General features: G+C 48.5%; 3 protein-coding genes across 5 annotated transcripts in view; 2 read left to right on the top strand and 1 right to left on the bottom strand.

The window, feature by feature from the left end:
- SUSD6 (sushi domain containing 6) overlaps positions 1-893 on the top strand; it is a 41079-nt gene extending 40186 nt beyond the window's left edge. The window contains exon 6 of the mRNA XM_010216564.2: positions 367-893. Within this exon, the coding sequence (XP_010214866.2) occupies positions 367-392 (26 nt within the window). The 3' untranslated portion in view covers positions 393-893. The remainder of the gene's footprint in view (positions 1-366) is intronic.
- An 11581-nt stretch (positions 894-12474) lies between these two features.
- On the top strand, positions 12475-16778 carry SRSF5 (serine and arginine rich splicing factor 5). 3 transcript variants are annotated; one of them, XM_088536577.1, is made up of 8 exons: positions 12475-12494; positions 12850-12983; positions 13132-13202; positions 13451-13546; positions 13941-14010; positions 15334-15407; positions 15741-15854; positions 16014-16778. In XM_088536577.1, the coding sequence occupies exons 2-8, from the start codon at positions 12858-12860 to the stop codon at positions 16255-16257; spliced, it is 795 nt and encodes a 264-aa protein (XP_088392703.1). In that variant the 5' UTR covers positions 12475-12494; positions 12850-12857; the 3' UTR covers positions 16258-16778. The 3 variants fall into 3 exon arrangements, with proteins under 3 accessions (XP_088392703.1, XP_088392705.1, XP_088392704.1); XM_088536578.1 differs by lacking the exon at positions 12475-12494 and having other exon boundaries at positions 12806-12983; positions 16017-16778; XM_088536579.1 differs by lacking the exons at positions 12475-12494; positions 15334-15407; positions 15741-15854; positions 16014-16778 and adding an exon at positions 14279-14405 and having other exon boundaries at positions 12800-12983.
- A 2216-nt stretch (positions 16779-18994) lies between these two features.
- Positions 18995-23272, bottom strand: SLC10A1 (solute carrier family 10 member 1). The gene is made up of 5 exons (XM_088536580.1): positions 22848-23272; positions 21920-22130; positions 20657-20835; positions 19535-19731; positions 18995-19185 (listed from the first exon to the last, which is right to left on the bottom strand). Exons 1-5 carry the CDS (start codon positions 23270-23272, stop codon positions 18995-18997), a joined length of 1203 nt encoding a protein of 400 aa, XP_088392706.1.
- Positions 23273-23543: the final 271 nt, after the last annotated feature.

Here is a 23543-nt window from a genome sequence, read left to right as displayed (position 1 = left end):
AAAACATGGAGCAACAGCCTTAAGTTGCAACTTGGCAATTCAGAATGGGCATTAGGAAAATATGTTCTGTTAGGGCGTAGTGCAGGATCAAAGAGGCACCAGGAGAGGGGGCAGAATCTCAGTCCTTACAAAGTATCGAGGCTGGAGCTGGCAATGGTCCCGCTTCCAGGGGTGGATCAGATCACAGCACTCCAGAGGTCCCTTCCCCGTGTTAGCACGAGAAGAAGAGAACGGCATTTTCACGCCGTGGTAGCCTGAGCATCAAGATATGGTAGCCTGTATTGCTTTCAACAGTATTTTTTGTGTGTTGAATTGCATAAAGTTTGACTCTTCCTTTTTTTTTTTTTTTTTCCTCCTCCTATGCAGATATTCCCTTATTGAAGGAAGCATGAGGCCTGCTGCATTTGTGTAGCCTCCTCCTCCTGGGGTTCCTCGCTCTTCCCCTGCCCTCGGGACAGAAGCTCTCCGTGCAGCCTTCCCGTCCTCGCAAGCCGTGCCCTGGATACCTCCGAGCGGAGACCCCCAGCTGCAGATCCAAAGGACGTCGCCAGGTTGCCTGCTGGGAGCGCCAGTGGGGTTGGTGCCGTGCTGGTTCCCCATTCCATCCGCAGAGGGGCTCAAGGGACGTGGTGGATTTGAGCTCTCCTCTCCTCTTCCCTTGGCCAGATGTTTTGCAGCAGTCTCTGGAGAGCTGCTCTTTTCTTGTGCCTTTCTCCTCCCCACACCGGCTTGTCGCAGCTTCTCAGCCTCTCTAGCCCTTTCCCTGCCCAGAGAGCAGGGGCTAAATCTGCTTGCTCATTGGGTGCAGACAGTTTATATATGTATATTATATAGGCCCTTCTTCCAGCATCCTCTTTAGGGCAGGACAAATAGGACTGGACCTGGGCTTGGGAGGGGCTCTGGTTACAGGGCAACTTGTGATGTCTAGAAGTGCCTGGAATGAGGTGAGCTCTGCACTAACCACGTATGGAGGTTTGCTGGAGCTCTGAAGGCAGACAGGCCCCGCGTTTGGGAAGGCCCCTCGGTACCTGCTGGTACAGCAGGGCAGCTGCCTCTCTGCAGGAGAGTTCTTGTGGATGGTGTGTGGCTCACAGAGCTTTCCCAATCGCTGAGGTGTTCTGCTTGGGTTCCTTGTGCTCAGGCCTCCAGGCAGAGGCAACACTTTTTGGAGGGAATCATGTGGTAGCTTGTGCTTGACACTATCTGCATAGAAATGCCCAGGCGTAGTGAACACTGGGTCACATTGGTGCAATCCCAAATTATCTTGCCAGTCATGCCAGGTACCAGAGTACTTGAATCCTGAGTAGCTACCATGAAAATGGTTAGTGCACCCTCCTTGCCTTGTCCAGCCCAAGTCAGCAGGGCCGGTGCGGGAAGGGCTCTTCCTTGTGGCTGGGAATCAGAGGGCTCTGTAAAATCTTTTAAATGGTTACCTGTCGCCATGGAGGAAAGTTGGCTTCGTTTGGATGGTGGTGCCAGAAGACATCACAACTTATTCCAGAACAAGAATATTAAAGACTGTTTTATGGAAGTTCTGTTAGGAAAGAGGAAAAAAAATCCAAGATGTATAGGCCCTCACCCCACGGTCACCTGAGTGTCCTGGCTGCTCTTAACAGGATCTTAATGCAGGAACCTAGTGCCCATGGGATGGGTGAGCCCAACAAAACCACAGTGGTAGCCACAGGGATCAGTGGGATGGTCTGGGAAGGGTGTTCCTGGAACCTGCTCCAGCAGAAGAGGAGGCTTCTTCGGAGATGTGCGGCCCCCCTCAGAGCTGCCCTGAGGGCAGTGCTTGCCCTGGGAGAAGCTGCTAAATCCTCCTTTGGTTTGAAGGAGGGAAATGTCCTGGCTTTGCCTCCCGTGTGGCAGTGCCCCAGAGGACGGGCCCTCAGCTGTGCAGCTCGGGAAGGGGCTGCCACAGCGCTCGCTTCTGTAAGGGCCTTTAGACCGGGGCTTTGATCCGGTCCCTGGAAATAGGGATCTGCCGCAGTGTCCAGCTGTCTGCCTGCTGCTCCTCTTTCTGGCTACTGTTAATTTTAGGAGAGCTGGGAAGCACGTGCCTGCAGATGGAAGTGAGCTCTCTTCCCTGGGCTTGTTTTAGAGGGAGACTAAAATTAAAAATACAGTATTTTAAATTTCCTTCCCCGTTGCTCATAACTTAGGCTAACAAAAGGATTTGATAAGTCTAGTTTGGCTGATTTGGGTTTTTCTGCAGTTTGAAAACTTCATGTCATTTTACCTAGGGCTTTGGTATTTCAACTTCAGGCCATGCAGGGGCAAGTGCTATTTGCCCATCTGCTGTTAATTTTTTTTTGAAGTAACAATATGGAAAAAGTTGTGGCCTTGTGATCGGGCCTACTGCAAACACCCTCGTCCCCTGCAGTAAGCCCTGTAAGAGGCTGTATGTTTTTTGTCTATGTATTTAATAGATGTGGCAACAACTTCCTTACATTTTATCCCACCTGTGCCTAAAAAAAAAAAAAAATCCAAAGGGAGGCATTTTTTTCTTATTTAAAACTCCCAATATAATTTCATGCCGTCATACTTGTTGTCCTATGAGACACTCAAGAGCATTAAAATGATTTAATTACATTGGAAAAATTTAGAGAGAGCACTTTTTAAAAAGATTCTCTTTCGGTTTTGTGGGTTCAAGAATCTGATAGGTTAAGAAACTAAAAGGACGTGGTAGAAATTCACAGAACGCTACGTGCAATAGAGCTCCCCCCTCGCTCCCTCCGAGTTAGGGCTTGTTTTTCCTAAACGAAGCGCAGGCCTCTGCAGTGTTTATAACCGAGCGCCGCAGGGCCGGGGCGCTCTCGGGGAGCCGCAGGGTGAAGCCGGAGCCGCAGCCGCGCGAGCGGGACGCGCTGCTGCCCGGTGCTGCGTCGCGGTGCCGTGTCCGGCTGCGGGCCGGCCCGCGTGGGCTCCCCCAGAGCCCCGCCTGGGCATCTCCCATCATTAACTGTAAGGTGGTTTAAAAAAAACACCAAGCCAGAAAAGGGGACATTTTTTCAGCAATTGAGCCTGTAGAGTTGTCACTAAGGTGTAAAACTCCATTAATTTGGAAAGGAGCAGAGTGTTTATTTAGTATTTCAGTATCTACGGAAGTCAGGTGTGTGAGGAATAAGTATATTCTGCCTACCAGGTAGGGAGCCCACGATGTTGCCAGGGTTGATGATCCCAGTCAGTGCTGAGTGGGATGAGGGAAGAGCAGCAGGTGCTGGAAATAACCTGGGAAGGGAGGTCGCAGGCAGGACAGACGAAGGGCACGAGGGAGAGCCCTGTGGGCCTGCAGCCCCTCTCCCTTCCCGCGTGTTTGCAAAGCCTGGCTTGGCTGTTCTCAAGGCACTTGTTTTAAAATCTGCCTTTTTACTCCATGTGGATACCCAGTCAATTTTCCCTTTGTTTGCCCGTAATTAAATGCAAAAAATCCCATCCTTTCTCGACACACATCCAGCCTCAGCCCAGCCGCTGCAGCACTTGCCAGAGGGCGGCAGATTCGGCTCGCTCTAGGCCAAAACCCTTGTTGCGGAGGAACTTCATCACAGACACCGCCGATGGCGTGTACAAGGCTCTGGAAAGCGCAGAGAGGCTTCTCGGAGCCCGCTTGGTGCTGAGGAGCCAAGGCCTTGTCCAGCGCTCTGACCGTGCCGGCCCAGGAGTCCCTGTCCCGGCTATCCGCATCCCCCCAGCTTCGGCAGGCGGCTTCCCCGCAGGGCCCCGCGCCTGGCGCCGCTTCCGAGCGCGTCCCGCTGCACGGGCCGTGCAGGTGTGCGCGTGTGGATAAAAACGGGCGCCGCCGCCGTGCAAGCCGAGCTGCTGCTCCCGTCCCGCGGGGACGGAGGCCACGGAGCGGCGCTGGGAGCTGCTTTGGTTCGGGTGTATTGTCAGCCTCGCTTAATTCAAAGAGAAGGAAAAGCAGAGCTGTCCACAAAGAGGGAGGCTCGCTGTGTGGGGGCAGGCTGCCGGTGGCTGCTGATGCAAACGCAAGGGGAGCTTGGTTGCCTTCAGTGCATTAATCTTTTTTTTTTTTTTTTTTTTCTCCTCCCCATTTGGTTCTTTCCTTTTGTGTGTTTTCTTTTTTCTTTTCTTTTTAACCTGAATTGCACCACTATGGAATTCTTTGCAGAATGGTACTCCATATATATGTGGGTTTTAAAAACAAAACCATAATTGATGCTGTGCAGGATGTCACTCAATCAGTTTTATTTTGCTTTATTTTATATATATTTTCTGGTATCCTGTACATTGCAGTGGGTGTGAAGATAGTATTTTAATATTTGTACAAAGTTTAATTTAATTGTTCTATGTATATAACTGCATTTCTAAATTAAAAAAAAAATCTTTTGAAGTGAAGCCCTGAACTCCTGCGTATTTGTAACCGCTGGCGCTTCCGAAAGGCCGGGTCCGCATTGGGTGTAGGAAGGGAAAGGCGCTCCGTGTACTGCTGCGCCTCCAGCCCTGGTGCCAGCCTGAGCGATGAGGTGCCGGGGGGACGGGCCAAGCTGCCAACAGGGAGAAGGGTGGCAAAGAGGTGATGCACAAGGTGAGAGGACCTTAGAAAGGAGCAAGGGTTGAATATAGCAAATGGGTAATCAATCTGAGGCCCCTTCCCCCAGCAGGAGACCATCCCAGATATTACCCACATCCCAAACGGCCCATGCTGGTGCCTGAGGGTTTTCCAGGAACACGAGACACAGATGCCCCAGCCCCACTATAACTTCAGGCGTTAACTCTCCACCAGGGTTAAAGGTGCCTGGAGCCCTTCCTCGCCAGCCGGCCCTGCAGCCCCCTCGCCACAGGGCTCTGCGGGGACTCGTGCCATCAAATGGTGCCCATGGGCAGTGCAGGCATCCCGAGCCCTGCCCTGTTCGGGGCTATCACGGGATGTGGGGCCCTCTCCTGAAAGCAGCAGCACTTGGGTGTTGAGGGCGCAGGCGGGATGGGGAGGGGAGAGGGAGCGATGGCCGAGCTGGCACCTGACCCTCCTTGCAGGTAAGTGGGCACCGAGGATGCTGCCCGAGCTTCGCTGGCGGCCGTGCCCGTGGGGCTGCCGCTTTGGGAGGTCCTTCCGTGTGCTCAAGGAGCTGGCGTTGGCTGCTAAGCCCAGGAACCGCGATGAAGAGACCAGGAGCCGGCCTGCGGGTTGTGACACGCTCTTGGACAAGCCTGCTGTGACAGGCCGGGGCACCGCTAACGGCTGCTCCGGGAGACTCACAGTGATGGAGCGGGCAACGTGCTGGAATCTGCACCTGTATCCATAAATGCAGCCTGGCTCCAGACAATTGTCTCTGGGAAGCTCTAAAAGGGGTGGTTTGTTACTAAAGCTGTTTGGTGTCTCTCCTGCGCTCCTCTCGTGTGTTTTCAAAAGCCTCATAGATAACTGAATTTTAATTCTCCAGGGGTGGGAAGGCCCATGTTGTCCCTCTCACAGGTGGGGACATGAGGAGTGGAACCCTGCAGTGACCTCCTTGGTCACCGAGCGAGGCTACAACCACTCCTGGGGACACAGCCAGCCTGTCCCCTCTCAGTCCTGGGCCTCCACAGCGGGGTCGTGTTTCTTGAGCGCATAATGATCCAGCAGCCCTGCACGGGGACGGCCCCTCCATTTCAGCACAGGCTGAGCTCAAAATGACTGCCTAAATGGCCCTTTGGAGATGCTGATTCCCCTCACAGCAGGAGCACAGTCACTCGGGCAGCACCTGCCTGCCGCAGGATTGCTCTCGCTCCCCGGCGCGCGGCTGGCGAGGTAGCGCAGCGCGGGCCCCATCGCTGCACCTGGCAGCAAACAGGTACCAACAGGCCCTGGAGACTCCATCTTTGCAGCCCTTCCCCAGGGTCTGCGTTTGTCTGAGACCACCTTAAACACCTTAACCTGGGAGTGTTTTCTCCCCTGGTCCACCAGGCGTGTGAAGAAGCCGGGGGGAAGCAGCCCTTCCGGAGCTGCCTTGCTTGGAAACCCCTGCTTGTGGCCTGTGGCGAGCTACAAGGCCCAGGCTGCTCGAGCTACAGGCCTTTCCAGGAGGTTGTTTAAGCCTGGCTTAATGACTCTCACTTATTGCCGCGCTAATCGGCATGCTGGAGCTAACGAGCTGCTCTTCCAGGCAGACGTAGTGCTGCTGCACAGCCCTGGCTGCGAATCGCGACGATGCGGTGGTTCAATGCCCCCATCTAGCGTTGGGCGGGAGGGAAAAGAGGCGCCTGAGAGACAGGCAGCAACCGAACCGCCTCGTGAGCGACACGAGCGCCCAGGCGGTTGTGCACCATAGGAGACTATTCACATTTAACATCAAAGTAACTAATTTTGGGGGGGAAATAAACAGTACTTTGGCAGCTTTAACCGTGCTGGCACAAAGACAAATAGGCATGAAGTTGCCGTGAAGAAAATGAGGCCAGAAGCTAGGGGGGCCCCACCGAGAAGCGAGGTGACCGAGCAGCCTGCAGGCGGGGCTGGTGGAGGCTGCTCAGTGAGATGTGGTTGGATCAATTAATAATTTGTCGGATGCTTGCCCAGGAATGGGGCCTTGCAAACGTTGTTTCCAAGTTGGACTTTTCTTCTTACTCAAAACGCTCTCCGTTTTCACTGCAGAATGGCTTAATAGCAGCAGCAGCAGTGACCGAGCAGAGCAGGAGCTGGTAGATGTAACTGCCACAACGTCTGAGCCAGAACAGGCTCCCCCGCTGACACGCTTTGACATCTCGCTGGCTTTGCTCTAAGCCAGCACGTGCTCCGCTGCCGTTGCAAATGACGCTGCAGCAGGGGCAGCCCCACCAGAGCTCTCCGAGAAAAATATCCAGGGAAATGCCAATTCCCTTCCTTATGAAAGGAGAAACAAACTCTTGGGACACAAAGCCCTGCTGGGCAACTGTTGCAGTTTCTCCTGAAGCTGACAAAAACTCCAAATACATTTTTTTTTTTAATTTTGAACCCCAAATATTTTTCTTTTTTCTTTTCTTTCATCCATAATTTCACGTTATTTTAGAGCTGTGCAGTCTAGGAGGGAACACGGGGAGGTAACGCTTGCCTCTCCTCTGCTTCTTAAAGAAAGCCTGCCTTGTTTAAAATATTTTCTTTCTGCCTGTCTCCTTAGAAAACATTAGGGATATGGGGTCTGGTATTCATTATGAGCTCCCAGTGGAGTAAGATCAATGAAACTTTACCTAAAGCAGCTGTGAGCCTATATGTTACTTAGCTGTTGAAGTCAAAATGAATTTATAACAAAAATTGAACTTAAGCAGTGGTGAGGACCTTTATTTCCCTTTGTTTCAGCAGTTTACATGATGGTGTCTTGTTGCTAATGCTTCATGGCCGCATAAGGCAGATCTTGCCTGAATTTCTTGTTCCCTTTATCTTCCTGTCTACTAGAACATGAAATACTCAGATATTACATAGTCGTGATACTCCGGTGTGACATAGTCGTGAATGCTTTTATCTTTACAATGATGATATAACCACATTCTTAACCCATCCTTTCCTTCCTGACCGTGAAAACGCTCAGGTGGAGCATAGAAGGTTACTGAAGTTGCGGGGGGTTTCGTTTCGCTCTGCTGTGCACGCTGCACCCGCGCAGCTCCGTGGCCGGGGAGCGCAGCACGGCAGGACCTTCCCCAGTAGCTGCTCTCCTCCTCCGTGGGCCGCGCGCTCGGCCTGCGGCGCACGGTGAGCCGGGTCACGGGCGCCTCGGTGCTGGCGGCGAGGCCGTTTCCATCCCCTTCCATGGAGCGCTCCAGGCCCATGGGAGCTCCCGCTAACATGAGTCCAGCTCTGCCTGCAGAGCCCCCACCGGCTGGTGGGCGCTTCACTCCTCCGAACGGATGGGAGGAAGGAGTCGGAGGTGGCTGGGGGAGCATCCACATAGTCAAGAAGAGCGATACTGGCTTTTTTGATCAGTATTGCTCTATGAGATCCAGCAAAGCAGAGGAAAGCAGCACACAGGGCTGACAAAACGATCAGAGGCTGCAAGGACTTGCAAGAAAGGATTGAGAGCAGACCATGTATGCCCTGGCTAAGCAGGGCAGCTAGCGAGGGTTTATGTAGACACCCAGAGGCTTACCAGGAAAAACACCTGTGCGGGCTGGTAACCGAAGGGCCTCCAGGTGCCTGAGTCTGACAACGGCAACAGAAGGAGACGTGTCTGCCGAGGGGCTGCACATGTGTGCGGGGAGGGAGCAGCCGCCAAGCCTCTCATGGCCCAGCTCGACTCAACGTGCTACACCCGGCCCCAGCCACCTCGGGGGGTTGTGTGAGAGGCGCCTCGGGGGGTTGTGTGAGAGGCACCTCGGGGGGTTGTGTGAGAGGCGTCCCGGCTATTCCGAGCGGCAGGAACGATGCCCCTGATAGAGCAGATCTGCAAAATCGCGTCTTCCGCCGCTGGCTGAGCACTGGGGGCTCAACGCTTCCCTCCACAGCAACGGAGCTCACAGGTGCCTGCGAAGGCTCGGGCGTGAAGAACGAGCAGAACATGGGCCTTTCCCAAACAATTCGGCCTTCCTAGAGCAATGGAAACGGTAGGTTTTCCGACTACTGTGTTCATGAGCAGAGCTCAAAAAGTATCTGAACAAAGAATTTATTTTCCCCCAAAAGGGACATCCTCAATTCAGTGCTGAAAAAAGGCACGAGAATCGTTGATTTAAAAGCAGAGCTTGGGAAGGCAGCCGCTCCATCTTTACGTCATCTCTTAAACACGTAGGAATTTCCCCATGGGAGATGACACTGATTCCTGCAACAAGCTAAGAGGTGTTTTGGAGCAGGAACGGCGGAAGGAGCAAAGCTAATGCGAATAATTTACTAGCAGGAATTGGAAACCAGCACTTCTGGCCTTGTGCTCTGCAGCTTCCCAACAATCGCAGGATTCCCGACCCTGCGGCTGTTTTCCAAGGCGGAACGGGAGAACCTGCCCCTTTCTGGCACAGCAAGGGGCCCTGGGATGAGGTGGGGGAGAGGGCAGGCAGTACCAGGGGCATTTGTGGCATTGGGCTGTCACAGTCGTGGCGGCTGAAAACACAAACGACTGGGGTAGATGCAACCCAAACTACGCTTTATTGTTCTCTAAGTACATTATTTATACTGAGCTTTTCTCGTTGTGGCTGCTGCTTATTGGTGAGAATTACAAAGGACAGTAACTGGTAATAGAGTTATGATTGAACGATTCTTAGCTTGGCCAGTTTCTGCTCTGTGGCCAAACCTCCTTAAACTTGTTAATAACTTTCTGCTGTCTCTGTGTGAACTCCCTATCTCATAGATACACTCTAATCTCTTCAAGGTTAGCGTTCTCTGCTAAGGCAGTCAGGGATCTCACAGGCCAGCTGCAATCCCTCACACTGGGCTGCTGCTGTTTGGGAGCCTGGCGGGCAGCATCTCGCTGCCCGCCCGTGCTGGGCTCTGAGCTTAAACTCCTGCCCAACTCCTGCTCCCTCCTGCGCAGCTCCTCTGCCCTTCTGGAGCTACTGCCCTGGAATGGGGTTACCCGTGACTTTGCTCTGCCCTGAATCACTAAGAACATCCCTTTAGCTAAACATGTGTTTGCGCACGTGAGGAATGGGGGAGGAGGAATCGTTTTTGTTTAGAAAAGAGAAAAATGGGTACTCAGGCCCTGTGAAAGCTGAGTGGGTAGAAGGGAAGGAGGGAGAATCGGGAGTGTGAGAAGCTGGGAGTGAAAACCTTGCGAGCTGCCTTCCACTGAACTGACTGTAACCTCCAATCATATTTGTAGCAACACCACGTGTTCCTGTACCTTTAATCAGTGTGAAGAGAAAGATTCTTTACTGGCATAAGGTTTGCCAAAGAATTATAATGCTTTAATTGTATCTTTTTCAAAATGAATATAGAGGCATAAAAAGCCTACACATGCTAGGCATAATTCCTGGATGGTTGAACAGTAGATAAAATCAGAGCTTGTGTTGTTTTCCACCAAGCAGAGCAAGCAAAAGTTAGAAGAAAGGCGCTGTGGGTGGTATAAAGACGTAAAGACTTCTGCAGCATCGATACTGCACATCAGCCTTCTGCCAGGGTTTGACCTCTGTTTCTTAAATATCCCCGCAGCTCTGTCTCGCCTGAAGGCTAACTGCAGAATCCACAGCTCTGGATTCGCAGGTTTGTTTTTCTGGGCTTCGTTGTCGCTGTAGGGTTTTAGATAATGGCCCTTTGAGTGCTGTGTGGCAGCCAGATGCGCATGAAGAAAATGGGATCCTTGTCGGACCTCTGCAACCAAGGCCAGTGCTTTGGGCAGCGTCAGCTCTGGTGACAGTCACATCGTTAAGGTAACTTCCATATTTCCTGCTGTCACATCCCAGAATGGGCTTTTCCTGTTTCTGCAATACTTGTTTACGTATCTCTAGATGGTGATGATCCACTTCAGCGCCCAGCCTGCTTCCTGAACAGGTATTTCCCATTTGTGCTGGTGCATTAGACTTCTTCCTAAACACAGTTTGCCTTTTCATGCAGCATCTCATCTTGGTGAATCATCCCTTCCATTTGTCAGAATGGTTTTGAATTCTGTTCTTATCTTCCGAGTATTTGACACTCTTCCCAGGCTGACTCAAGGCCATATTTTAAACACTGTGTGCTCTATTCAGCCACACAATTAATGCAGGCTCGCGAAGAAGATAGATACCTCCAATTCCACAAAGGAATCGTTCCCAATTGTTCCCAAGTTTATCAATGACTCTGAATGCAGATGCTGAAAAGCGGGTGCTTCTGGCTTACAGTCAATTTTATCCTGACGTTTCCTTGTTTGCTTAAGAAAGCACTGCGTGGTGTATCACTAAAACCCCGTTACAAGGCGTATCACTGAAATCCTGCTACAGCCAAGTTTAACACATCTGTACGTCCTCCCCTTGCCCAGTAGCTCGGTTATTCCGTCACAGGAAGGGAGCAGACTCATGTGGAACAACTACTCCCGCCTTGTCCTGCAGACTGGGAACAACCAGGGCCGGCGCCGCTGCGCTGGGTCGGGCTAGGCCAGTGCCTACGGTGCCGTGGTTTTAGGCGGCATGCTTGAATCTGCTCTCTCAGCAGGTAAGGGGTACAGTCCACCTGGATTATCGCATGTGTTGTTGTTGTTTTTTTTTTTTTAATTGCAGAAATTCTTTCTTTTACTACGAACTCTCCTGTGTCAATCCTCACTTTTTTTTTTCCCACAGAACCAGATGTCACATAAAATGGAAGTATGTATTGAGGAAAGCGGGTGACACCACTAGCTGCCCCGCTACATCCCTCTAGCTACATCTTTGTCATCACTGACTCCGTGCCTAGCACAAATGGCATTCCCAGTTTTGATACACTGATACTGTTGCCATTTGAGGAACGGAGGCAGAGGTGCTCACACAATGCTGTCAAGGGTAGCCCATGCAGTGTGAGTCCAGAAAACGTATCAGTGACTAAGTGTGGAAAACAGAAAGCCATTCCCATAGGAATGCTTATATAGACAAGTTATGGGAGAGCAATAGCATCTCAGTCTGCCAGAGCAGTAAGTAGAAAGCAGGACGCAGGGCTACATGTGACTGCAGGTGACATTTCAGGAGAATGCTAATAAAAATATGCTGTCCTCTGGCCAGCTTGACAGAAGTATAGGCTAACGTTTGTGTGTTGACCCAGGTGATGCAGCAGAGCACAAACCTGTCAATGATAATCACAGAACCACAATCTCCGTCTGTATTATAAGACTACTGGATATAATTTTAAGTTCTAATGTCCTTTGGGACAATCTGTTGCGTTTACTGCATTCATCTTGAAACCAGGCTGTGATGTAAGTCCGCATAGTTATGTAAAACAGAAACCAGGCTCAGCTCTTTAGTTGTTTGTTATGTGCTTGCTTCCAAATGAGGAAACAAATAGATCAGGTGCTGCTTGTGCCATCTTTTCCTCCCTTACTCCTTGCTCTTCAGGGCCAAGCCAGAAATGCCTAATCCTGCAAGACTCGGCTCGCTCCTATGCCCGACTGCAACACAAACGTGTTTTTTTAAATCTGTTATGTGTTACAGAAGGTTAAGGGCACGACAGTTGTGTTTGGCTCATCCTCGAGCTGTAATTACAGCCTCGTGCTGCGTGACAGCCCAAGCATGCAGATTTGTGTAGTTATCACAAGCTCAAAATGGCTCCCAGGTGAAGAAGCTCCATCCCGTTTTTATATCCCCTCCTCGCAGTAAGGGCTCTGCCCAGGACTGTCTGTGAACATCCATCCACTCTCTGGGCGCCAACCTTCCCCCAGGCTGGCACCGGCGCTGCCCTCCCGCCCTCCGTGCACGCACAGGGCTAGCGGTGCCGAGCCCGGGCCCGCGGCGCCCCGGCTGCCCCGCGGGGAGTGGGGCGGGCCGCGCTCCCCGCCAATGGCGGCGCCGCGGCGGCGTCACGTGGGGCGCGGGTGACGCGCGCGCCGCCTCCATTTCGCGGCGCAGCAGCGGGGCGAGCGCGGCAGTCGGGAGGGAGCCGCCGCGCAGGGAGCCGTACGAGGAGGCCGTGCCCGCCGCTCCGTACCGACACCGCCGCAGCACAGGTGCGTGACGGGCGCTGCGCGGCCCGGGCGGCGGCGGCGGCGGGGACGGGTGCGGGTCAGGCCCGGGCGGCGGCGGGCGCTACCGGCTGCCCGTGTTTACGTCGCGCGCAGCGGGCGCCGCCGCCATTTTGTGTGAGGGCGATGGCGTTCGCGTCTCTTCCTCGGCTGCCCGCAGGTAGCGCGCAAGCGCAGCCGGGTGTCCCACGAGGGGCGGGGCCGCGGCCCCTTCCCATTGGCGGTGCGAGGGGCGGGCCGCAGCCGCGGGCGCTGCGATTGGTGGCTGGCGGGGGCGGGTCCCGCGGCGCAGTGCGGCGGTGCTGAGTCAGGGCGGCGGGTCCGGGCGCGTCTCCTGCAGCGAGCGCCATGAGCGGCTGCCGCGTCTTCATCGGGAGGCTCAACCCGGCCGCCAGGGAGAAGGACGTGGAGAGGTTCTTCAAGGGCTACGGCCGCATCCGCGACATCGACCTCAAGAGGGGCTTCGGCTTCGTGGTGAGTGGTTTCTGTTGTTGTTTGCTTTCTTAAATAGCGAGTAGCAAATCAGATTTTTTTTCCTCGTTTTGTATATATTTATGCAGTGGTGTTTAAAAGGTGTTTTTTGTTTGTTTGTTTGTTTGTTTTTTCTGTGATGGTTTTGCAGGAATTTGAGGATCCAAGGGATGCAGATGATGCTGTCTATGAACTCGATGGAAAAGAGCTTTGCAGTGAGAGGTAAGTTGTACCTTACTTGTCCTGTTACTTAAATTATAAAATAAGAGTTAAAATAATAAGTAAAATACCCTTATTTTAACCCTATGTAAAATAAGAAAGTCAATTTCAAGTTGCATTTTATCATCACTAGCACTAAGGCTGAGTATGTTCTGAAATGATTATCAAAGGATGTTAAAAGATGCATATAGGTGCATAATTTTCTTTTTCTCTCTCTCTCTTTTTTTTTTTTTTTTCCTCCCCCTGCACAGAGTTACAATTGAGCATGCAAGGGCACGCTCTAGGGGTAGAGGCAGAGGGAGGTACTCTGACCGTTTTAGTAGCCGGAGACCACGTAGTGACAGGAGGTGAGTATAACAGCTGATTTATGGAGGAAATAAATGGTTCCATCTGAATCAAGAGCTTGGATTAGATGGGGATAGGAGGAGGCATTATTAGTGTTTTTTTTATTCTGTCATTTGATACGACAGTAAAATAGTATAGTGAGGATTATGAAACTTCTTCTATTCTTTTGGGATTTTCCCTCTAATTGCACCAGTGTTTAAATATTTTATTATTATTATTTCTTAATCTCTTCAACTGCGTAATGCCTATCGTGCACCACTGAAAGCGTTACATAGTTGATCTGTAATGCTGGGATCAGTTACTAGGGCAGTTTCTGGTGGTACTGAAATGCAATTACATTTTAATTGCAACTGAAAGTATTTTTTTTTTTTTTTCCTCCTCTTCCCCTCTGAGCAGAAATGCTCCACCTCTAAGAACAGAAAATCGCCTCATAGTAGAAAATTTATCTTCCAGAGTCAGCTGGCAGGTTTGTTTACACACGATTACTATTTTGACTTCATTTAAGGGGTATGTAATGTAATAATTTTGTAAATTATTAATTACAGTTAAATTTAATTTATTAAAAATGTTTATGTAATTAATGTAATGTTAAATAATGTAATTTAAATATTTTCAATGAAAACTAGTTAAATTTAAATTAAAGTAATAAATGTATATATTAGAGGAAATATATTTATTTATTTCTTGTTTTTTTAAATCAATTTTAACCACATATTAAACCCTTTATTTGCCAGCCTATCTGTGTCGTTGGCCTTATGACGAGGAGTGCCTGTGGGTTATCCTAATCGTTCTGTCTTGGTCACTCTTGGTTGGGCCTGGTTGACTTTCCAGTCAGCTCCGACAATGTCAGTTGGCCACCTCTAGATCTGTGTTTGCCGGTCTAGACGTTATCGATGCACTCCTTAAAGTGCCACATTGCAGCGATCCCAGAGCGTTAACGAGATCTGATTCCTAAGTTGAGAGCTGTTCTTCCTGTAACGCTTCCGAATAAGAGATCCTGGTCGAAAAGAGTTGAAAGATACGAAATTAGGTGGTCGTTGGAATCCTGATCGCAGTAACGTGGTCCTTGGTAACCTCAAGCATAGAAAATGTCTGGATCCGTCAGTGGCCTCCCGATAGGGAGGGCCGTGCGATTATTGGCTTCCATCGACTGGGTAGTGGTCGTCAAGTGGGTGGCGAAGAGCCAGTCGGGCATAAATCATGACGGTATCTCCGGTCGCTTAATGCAGTTTGCTGCTTGGCTAGCCTAGGGATATGTTAATGCAGGTAAAGTAAACTATATTTTTAATGACCTATGGGGCACAAAATAATTGTTACGTAAATGTAATTTTGCATATGTCTCTCTCTCTATATATATACATATAAAAATAAGCCTTGTAATGTAAATGCAGAGTCACATAGTACAAAAATGTATGGGTGGTGTTTTGCAGTCAGTCCAGTATGTACATAAGAATGTATTTTATATATAGCAGTTAGAATCTTTGTAGACTAATATTTTCCTTAACGTTAAATGACATCTGTTAGCATTTTGCTTAAAGCAATATGCTTTTTTTCCCCATTTATTTCGTGCCCTGATAAATATAATTCACTTTTGATAGAATACAAGTATGGCAATTGCCATGTTTGTAATTTATCTAACATCTTCTCTTTCAGTAGTCATAATCTTATTTAGCTTTTTAAAATCTATTTTTATATAGATAATATGTGTGGGGCTGTGTGTGTGTGTGTGTATATATATATATATATATAAACAATTTCACTTTGCATAACATAACTGGTCTTGTGTTAGGATCTCAAAGACTTCATGAGACAAGCTGGGGAAGTAACCTTTGCAGATGCACACAGACCTAAGTTAAATGAAGGGTAAGCATCTAAAATCCTCTTTCAAGAGCTGTAGAGTAACACTTGTGTGTATTATGTAAATAGTGGAGAAATGCCTAATTTTAGATCTCAGCAGCTACTGATGCAGCAGCTACTAATTTGGCTGTCTCCTGCAAACGTATTATTTGGCACTGGGGAAGGAAATCCTGGAATTCATGGTGCAGGTTATAATATGGGATGGCTGCTCCAACCAGTGTGGTGCGCATGCAGGGAGGGTGGGTCGTAGTCTTCCTCCCCCAGGGTCTGTTTTGCTGTATCGTCAAGACTGTTGTTTGTAACAGTGAGCTATTTATTTTCCTTGTTCAATTTCTCTAGGGTGGTTGAATTCGCCTCTTACAGTGATTTAAAGAATGCTATTGAAAAGCTTTCTGGTAAAGAAATTAATGGAAGGAAAATCAAACTAATTGAAGGCAGCAGCAAAAGATACAGGTATGTATTTCTAGTCTGTGAAATAATGCCGAAATACTTGGGGAAGAAAGCTTTGCAATCAGCGACCCAAGAAGGCACACTGGGGACCAGCGAGTTCTCTGGTTACTGAGGCGGCCCGTGGTGTTTCGCTGCTAACTGGGGTGCTCCTTCTTTCCTCAGTAGGTCCAGGAGCAGGTCACGATCCCGTAGCAGAAGTTCATCCAGGTCTCGTAGCCGCTCCCGTTCCCGAAGCCGCAAGTCTTACAGCAGGTCAAGGAGCAGGAGCCGTAGCAAGTCTCGATCAGTTAGTAGATCTCCAGAAAAGAGCCATAAACGTGGCTCTTCCAGTAGATCTAAATCCCCAGCGTCTGTGGATCGGCAGAGGTCTCGATCGAGGTCCAGATCTGTTGACAGTGGCAACTGAACTATAAGTAACTTGCCCTGGGGGCGCTTTTTTAAACCATACTTGCTAAAACTTGTGGTAAGTATGTGACTTTCTGGGGGGAAGGGTTTGGACAGGGAGGGTGGGAGGGGGAGCTTTGTAGATGTGGACCATGGGGAGGGGGGGGTTATTGAATACTTGTATTAAATGTTTTTTGATAACCTTTTTCTTGCTCACATTTTTGTGAATGTCTGAAGTGTATAGTTTGTGTATATTGGCAGAGCTCTTTATAACTAAAGCAGACAATTTTTTTTGTACTCAAAAACAAAAAGTTACCTAAACACTTAATTCCCAGTATATTCAACTGTGAATAGTAATTCAGGATATTAGTTTAATATCTCAGAAAAAATTAATAGCTTTAGGCATCCAAGAGCTCTACATGTGCTGTACATAAAGCTTTATTTCAGAGGGTATTTTTTTTTTGTGCTTGGAAACCATTGTTTCAGTAAGAGGTCAGCAGATTAAGTGCTGATCAGTACTGATAATAAAACCTTATTTTGAAAGCTTTTCATATAACATGAATTGCACTGCACTAAGAAAACACCCATTTCACTGCCCTGTGGTGATAGTATTCTATAAAGAACCCTACTTGATATTTTAGAATTAAATAGCTCAAATAAAATACAAAGAAGAAAATTGTCTGAATCTGGTGTGTTCTTTATAACTGCGCCTCTTGCATTTAGGCGGTGGTAGAAGGTCTCTCAAAAGCTATGTAAAGTTGTTGAGTGCTGTGGAGGGGGTGGGAGGAAGGATTCCCTTTGAATACAGCATACTTAAAAAGTTGAATTTTATTATCTTTGGAGAACTAAGTAATCTTCAAGTTAATTCTAGGAAGCTGCCTTGGGGAGTCTACTTCGGTATAGTCAAAATAGAACTGTCCTTGGATTACTATCTTAATGAGCATTTATCTTTTGAAATAAAAATGGTAGACAGGGGAAAGGATGAATCATTTCTGCTTTAGTGGGGGGATAAGCCTGAAATGTTAAAAGGTGAATGCAGCTGTCCTGGTGCTTTCTGATCACTGCCCTCTTGACATCTGAGCTTACCCCTGTTTTCCCTCCCAACCTCCATGCAGAGGCACTGCTTGTAATTCTTCCAGCATCTCCTGGATGCCAGTTGCTGCCCCCTGCTGTTTTCCAGATACTTAAAGCCAGAACCCAGATTTGTAAGCACTTGCAGCCGTGTTGGGACAGTCCGGGTAGTATGAGAATTCCAAGGAATAAAGATGGCTTTGCTGTGTCCCTCGCAAGGGCAGTGCTGGTTATTACTGAGGGGAGGAGAAAAGGAGACCTGAGAGCCCTGTGTTACCTGCTTACAGAAGACTGGTGGGTTTTGGCTCAGTCTGATCCCACCCTTTTTTTCCCAGAACAATTTTGGGGTGTGTGTCGTGAACATCATACTTGCATTGACTCATTTCAGTGTTCAAAGCGATTATTCACCTAGGAGGTTGAAATTTGCTCTGTTTTCATCGATGCTGAATGATTTATTAGGTTTAACAGGGCAGGTATGAACACCATTTCCAAGTATAACAAAGGAACCTGAGACATGAGCATCTTGGAAGGCTTCCCTGTGAATGTTCGATGCTGCCATTGACTTAGGTTTTACCAGAATTATCCTGATTACAAGATCAGTTGATTGGAGCTGTGCCTGGGTAGCTGTGTTGTGTAATTCTGTATTCCCTGTAGCTTTGCCAGAAGAAAAGAGGCCCAAATTTCTGAGGAACCCGGTATCTACCAGCAAGATTCTGTAAGAAAATTGTTTACTTGCCCTCCCTCTTACCTGAATCATAAATGGCATTTCAAGTGGTTGTGAGGAAGGCTTGGCTCCAAGTGGAATTCGGATGAAGGCCCCTGATCAATGGAAAACGGTAGTATGCTCATTTTTAGCAAAACAAAAACAATTCTGGGGTGTTTTCTGCTGCAAAAGTGGTTGTTGTGAATCTTGCTTCTAAAGCAACTCTTCGCTGGCAGTCTGAAGAGATTTTTGCATGAGTGCGTTAGCTGCCATGATGTTCAAATTCTGCGTGGGCTGTAACCTGGCTTTGTGCTGCTGAGGGTTGTGTCGGCTTGTCAAAACCCTTGATTCTGCAGGTGATACTGTGGCTCCTATACCTGCACAGCAGGTTATGGCTGTTAGTGACAAGCTTTATTAGGTGCAGATGCTCGTTGCAGTCCTGTTTCTTCTTACGCTCCGTTACTTCAGGCTGCAGTGCATACTTTGTGCACTTGCACTTGCAGTTCTACTGCCAGCCTTCCAAAATAGCCGTCTCTGTAGCGTAATATAAACAGCAAGGCGGTGTCCTGGAAATATGCTGCAGGTAATTGGCTCGTATAAAGCAGGGCCTGTTTAGGGCTCATGTACAGCTTGCTGGGCCCCAGCTCTGCATGCTGGTGCAGGTTATGTTGTTTCTACCCTGTACGCACACAACACTATACCGGGCAGTGCTCAGGCTCTCGGAAGGTGGGAACAGCCAGTGGGCCAGGGGATGCCTGGATGGGACATTGGTCTCTGCGGATGCTGCATTGGGAACTAAACCAGCTCAAATGAAGAGGAGGATCTGCAGCTTGTCATGGATGACCCCGCACCTGATCCTGGAAGTCTCCTTCACGGGAGGGATGGCGTGAGAGGAACAAGGTCTCTGGGGGAGATCAGAGGGCAGGGTGGGAATAGCTGTGTGGAGACCCCTTCCTCTGGTTAAAATGAGCAGTAGCACCAAGTTTTACACGGTGCTGGGGGCGGCTTGTAAGCCTTCTGCAGAAGGCAAAGCTCGAGGGGCTTGTGAGAGCTGCTGGTACACAGAATTTCCGTAATGTTTTCCTGTTTCCTCACTGTTTCTGTGAGGTACTGGTTTTATTTCTTGAGTGATGTCTGTGTCTTGGGTGATAGCTGTGCAGGCCATTTTTGCTGCATCTATAGGAAAAAAAAAATCTAATGAGAATGGGTAGTTCTGAACCTGGGTTATGGAAAGCTTGTAACATAGCTAAGATTTGCTACTGCTGGTGATAAAAAGAACTTGAAGTCCTATCCAAATAAGCCTTTTTGTTTCCCATGACTTTATGAATCTGCCTGGAAAGCCACCCTTTTTGCCACAGGCTTAGGAGCCTCCTCTGTGGCTGTTTCCAGCATCATCTCCTTCGCTCTGAGAATGCGCCTGAGGATCAAAATTGAGCGTCCCTACAGAGCACTGGTTCCTTGGATACCGTTTATACGTACGTATGGCTGGGAATGGAAAACTTTGGAAATACAAAAGTGCACTTGCCACTTGGTTTTGTTATTCTATCGTGGATCCTGAAGACCAGGATAAGCAGAAGGCCCTCTCCAAGCTGGAATATCAAGTAGAGGAGTGGGAAGAAGTACAGGTGACCAATGATGTCTGGGGCAAAGGTGACCTTGAGTATAGCAGAGCAAAGCTGCACGTTCTGGCAGCCAGTCTCCATGCACACCGTCCGCCTGCATCTGCAGCAGGAAGAGGTAAGACAAGACACGTGTTAAGGATTTGACCTGTTTCTAAGTAACTGACCTTGCTGTTCAATATGTCATGTATTTGCCTGTGTAGAAAGCTGCTGTGTCATGAGGTGACGCTAGGGACCCTAGAAAGGAGATTCCCTTTGTGCTTCCTTGGAAGTGTGTGGGGGCAGTACTACCAATGTGGACTTCCTGCCTAACAGTGTTTTTGAAGGCCCTGTGTCTTGTTCCTCTGGGCTTTGCCTCCTCTGGAAGGAATCTCATTCTGAGGAAAAAATGAAGAGTCTAATGACAAAAGGTGAATAGAAAATAGTGGGGAGTTACCTGAATTAGACAGTATAAGAAAGGGAAGGAGTAGGTTTTATATGCCAGGTTCAAGGTTTCCGTTTTGAATTTCTGGAGTGAATGCACTGATTGGTGTGTTGTAATTAGCAGAGGAATTATTGAGGCTCAGTCTGTGTTGTTACTCCCTATTTTTTTTCTCCATTGCTTTTTGTTTGACACTGTTCATTCTCCCTCTCCTACTTCATTGCTGAGAACAGAGGCTGGTAATGCACACTTTTGGGGACACTAGTGTCAAACCCATGCTCAGCTTGTCCAGTGATCTTGTGTAATGGACTTCCCCCCATTTGTGGTGACCAGGTACACACTCCCAGAAATGATTCCTCCAGTTCCTCCCCATCCTGCTGAGCCAAGCAGGGAGCAGAGGTTGAATTCATTTCTCTCCCCGTGCAGGAATACTGCAGCTTGCAGTATATCTGCTTGTGCCTATAGAGCCAATTCTGGGACACTGCAGTCAGTGTCCATTTTATGAAAGTAACTCCATGTTGAAACCAAGGTGTTCACCATTGCCCTGTGCACCAGACCTCCCGTTATTCTGTATTCCTTCTGGCAAGGAGGGAGTGTTAAAACGTACCGGTCATTAAGCTTGAAGGCTGCAGAGAGAACATAGCCCAGCAGGAATCCAATAAAAGGCATCAAGGCAGAAGATCCCAGGAGTGCTGGTGAGAAAGTGGCTGTGATTCTGCTTCCAACATTGACGACTGACAGAGCGATTATTGCAACAGATGACAGGAGAAGCACAGCCATCCCTATCTAAAAGGGAAGTGTTTCAAGACACGGACAAGACAAAAATAATCATCAGAATGTGTCTCAACTGTTGGAAGCAGCTGTGTCCAGTTGCATCTATCATGCAAATAAATTGTGAGAAATCCACAGCTGGGCATAGGTGTCATTTGTGGTCTTCACTGTTAGCAAGTAATCAAGCAGACACTTGCCAAGGCTGTTAGAAGTTTCAGCTTCCTTAGTGATCTGAAAGTATCACTTAGAGAGACCTTAAGAAACAACCTCCCTAGCACATGTGCAGTATAACTGTCTAGTATTTTTTGATGTCTGGTCCACCAGGTACTTGTTTTTCGGAATGACTGTATGTCACACCATGTGTTTGGCATGACCTACCTTTCGCCCAGAGTAGCTGGGGAGGGAACCGTGTTACTCTCAGCAGAACCTGCCCACAGCAGGTATGCAACGGGGTAGCTGCATTTTCCTATGATCTTGCTGGGGCCCAGTGATTCAGCAGATGAAACACGTGGGGGATTTGGGGAGGCAAAATAGGTAACTCACCCCCCCCTCTCTCCGCTTTGGAGTCCAGTTCAGCTGGAGTTCTCCAGCCGTTTATTTACAGCAAAGTCCCCCCACCCTCCCTTTCTGGAGAAGAGAAATACAAAGAAAGTGTTAGCAGAAAGGAAAAAGAGCCGAGGGTTGGCCGGGCTGGTAGAGCTTGTCTTCCCGCTCTAGACTTTTAAGGGTTCTTTTAGAAATCTAGCCGTCACTTCCTTGTGCTTAGTAAAAGAAGTGCTATGCTCCTGCTACATCTGCTCTGGCTTGACTCCTGGGCTCCCATGCTTCTTAGGGCTTGGTTACTCCTAATACCATTTTATCGGGGGTGTGGATTCTGGCACCCAAAGCTTTGTCCCATTTTCTCTGATGAGATGGAGTCTTAGTCAAAAAAGCTATGAAAAACAGGTTTGTAAAGTTGCTAGCAGCTCTCTAGGTACTGCTGTTGAAGCTGTTGGCTTAGGCAGTGTTCTTGTGGCTGTCCAGGTTTCACTTTTGCTGTTTAAATGCTAGGTGTAAAATAGGGTACTAGCACAGGTGACTAGCACAGGATGCTTCTTACCTTGATGACAAAGCCAGTGTACTGTGGTTTCTTCTCATTCAAGATGATGCCAATGGCGCAGGGGATGAGCATAAGGACCAGGGAGATGATTATTCCTTTGTATGGCACCTTGCTCTCCAGATCACCTTCATATAGTCCTCTCGAGTAAAGGTACAGGAGCAGAGGCATGAGTCCTATTGCCAGGACTGTTGAGCATGTGGTCATTACAATGCTGAGAGGAAGAAAGAATCTTTCAGTAAAATAATAACACCTTTTGTGGAATGTGCTCATTTTCTTACTAACCTGGACACAGGATTTTAATCCAATGCTTTACTTGCTCTTTCCAGCCTGGCATTGAGCTTTCCTCAACATCGCTATCAGGCTGTAGAAGAACTTGATACAAACAGAGACGGGGGGAGAAAAGTTCCAATTTAAGTTCAGAAAGGACCTTTGTTACAGGTACAGCTTGTATTTCAGAAATTCACAAGTGTCAAAACCACACTCAAAACTTTTGCCTGCCTATTGCTAGGGTTTGTTGGAATAAGGGCCTCCTATAGCTCTACATTTTTTGCAGCTGCAGCTTCTTCAGACAATGCTCTCAGTCTACATGCAGAGGCAGCTGGTCTCCAGCTGTGCCAATAACTGGCATGATGGAGAAGTGAGGTGACTTGAGGCATGTATACTACTAGATGGAGGTGGAAAAAGTGCTCCAGTACCCATGTCATCAAGAATGACTTATGCTGTATGCTTTATAGAAAGATATAAATTCCATTTTATTGTAAAGCAGGAACTATTGATTTGTTGAGTGTGTGCTTTAAAAATAATCTAGACTTAATATTTCCTCTTTGTTTAGCTTTTTGGGGATTGAGAATTTTTATTAAGCTAGCTTTTGAACCAATCATACAGCTATGCCTGACTGGAAAATGCATATATGCTCAGTTTTCCTTACCTGAGGTTCATATCTCCTTTCAGTGCCAGGCTAAAGATGTTTGAGAGGTTTCCACCCGGACAGCAGCCACAGATGAGAATGGCCAGGGATTCCATAGCACCTAGCTGGAAGAGCTTGCCCAAAGCAAACGCTGTCAAAGGCATTACAACGTATTGAGCCATTACGGCAATTGCTATCCCTTTGGGTTTCCTGAGATGAGTTGTGATCTTGGTTATCTCCATCGTGCAGCCCAAAGATACCATTATGATGAAGAGGACCACAATAAGGATGGCACTCAGGGCTTTGTCTGTGGCCTGCTGGCCAAATGCAGAGGGTGGTGCAGTGCTGGTGTTCAGGGCATCAGCTGGGCTCCAAAGCTCTGGGTTCTCAAAGTCTCCCGTAGTCTTATTCATCCTGCTGAAGAGTTTCGAGGTCCTTTCTTCCATAAGTGACAGATTATGATTCAGAAATCTGAATAAAATTCAGTAAATACAAACAAAACATGAGCTCTCCTCCTGCCCATGGTCTGCACCTTCTCTCCTTCACTCTTATCATCTAGCAGTTGTTGAAGCTGAAGTCTGTTTTGAGGAATTGGATGATTATAATTTATGCTTCTTGGAAACTTCCTGCCTCGGATGTTGGAGTATTTTCATTTTTATAGAATCACAACAGACTATCACTGCTACTCACATTGTCAATCAACAAGTGCCACACATC

This window comes from Tinamus guttatus, unplaced genomic scaffold (genome assembly GCF_059628265.1).
Source record: "Tinamus guttatus ecotype Peru unplaced genomic scaffold, ASM5962826v1 Tinamus_guttatus_pri_ptg000676l, whole genome shotgun sequence".
In the NCBI taxonomy this organism is placed as follows: Eukaryota; Metazoa; Chordata; class Aves; order Tinamiformes; family Tinamidae; genus Tinamus; species Tinamus guttatus.
The sequence above is the reverse complement of the archived record's forward strand: the minus strand, read 5'-3'. Positions and strand labels throughout refer to the sequence as shown.

Bases quoted from the DNA above. Each gene is read 5' to 3' on its own strand.
- SRSF5 (XM_088536577.1), top strand. From the start codon at position 12,858: ATGAGCGGCTGCCGCGTCTTCATCGGGAGGCTCAACCCGGCCGCCAGG. The intron at 12,984-13,131 runs GTGAGTGGTTTC...ATGGTTTTGCAG, and splicing joins AGAGGGGCTTCGGCTTCGTG to GAATTTGAGGATCCAAGGGA. The intron at 15,408-15,740 runs GTAAGCATCTAA...CAATTTCTCTAG, and splicing joins AGACCTAAGTTAAATGAAGG to GGTGGTTGAATTCGCCTCTT.
- SLC10A1 (XM_088536580.1), bottom strand. From the start codon at position 23,272: ATGGAAGAAAGGACCTCGAAACTCTTCAGCAGGATGAATAAGACTACG. The intron at 22,131-22,847 runs GTAAGGAAAACT...TCTTCCTCTCAG, and splicing joins AAAGGAGATATGAACCTCAG to CATTGTAATGACCACATGCT. The intron at 19,732-20,656 runs GTACGTTTTAAC...TTCCTGCTGCAG, and splicing joins GCCTTCAAGCTTAATGACCG to ATGCAGGCGGACGGTGTGCA.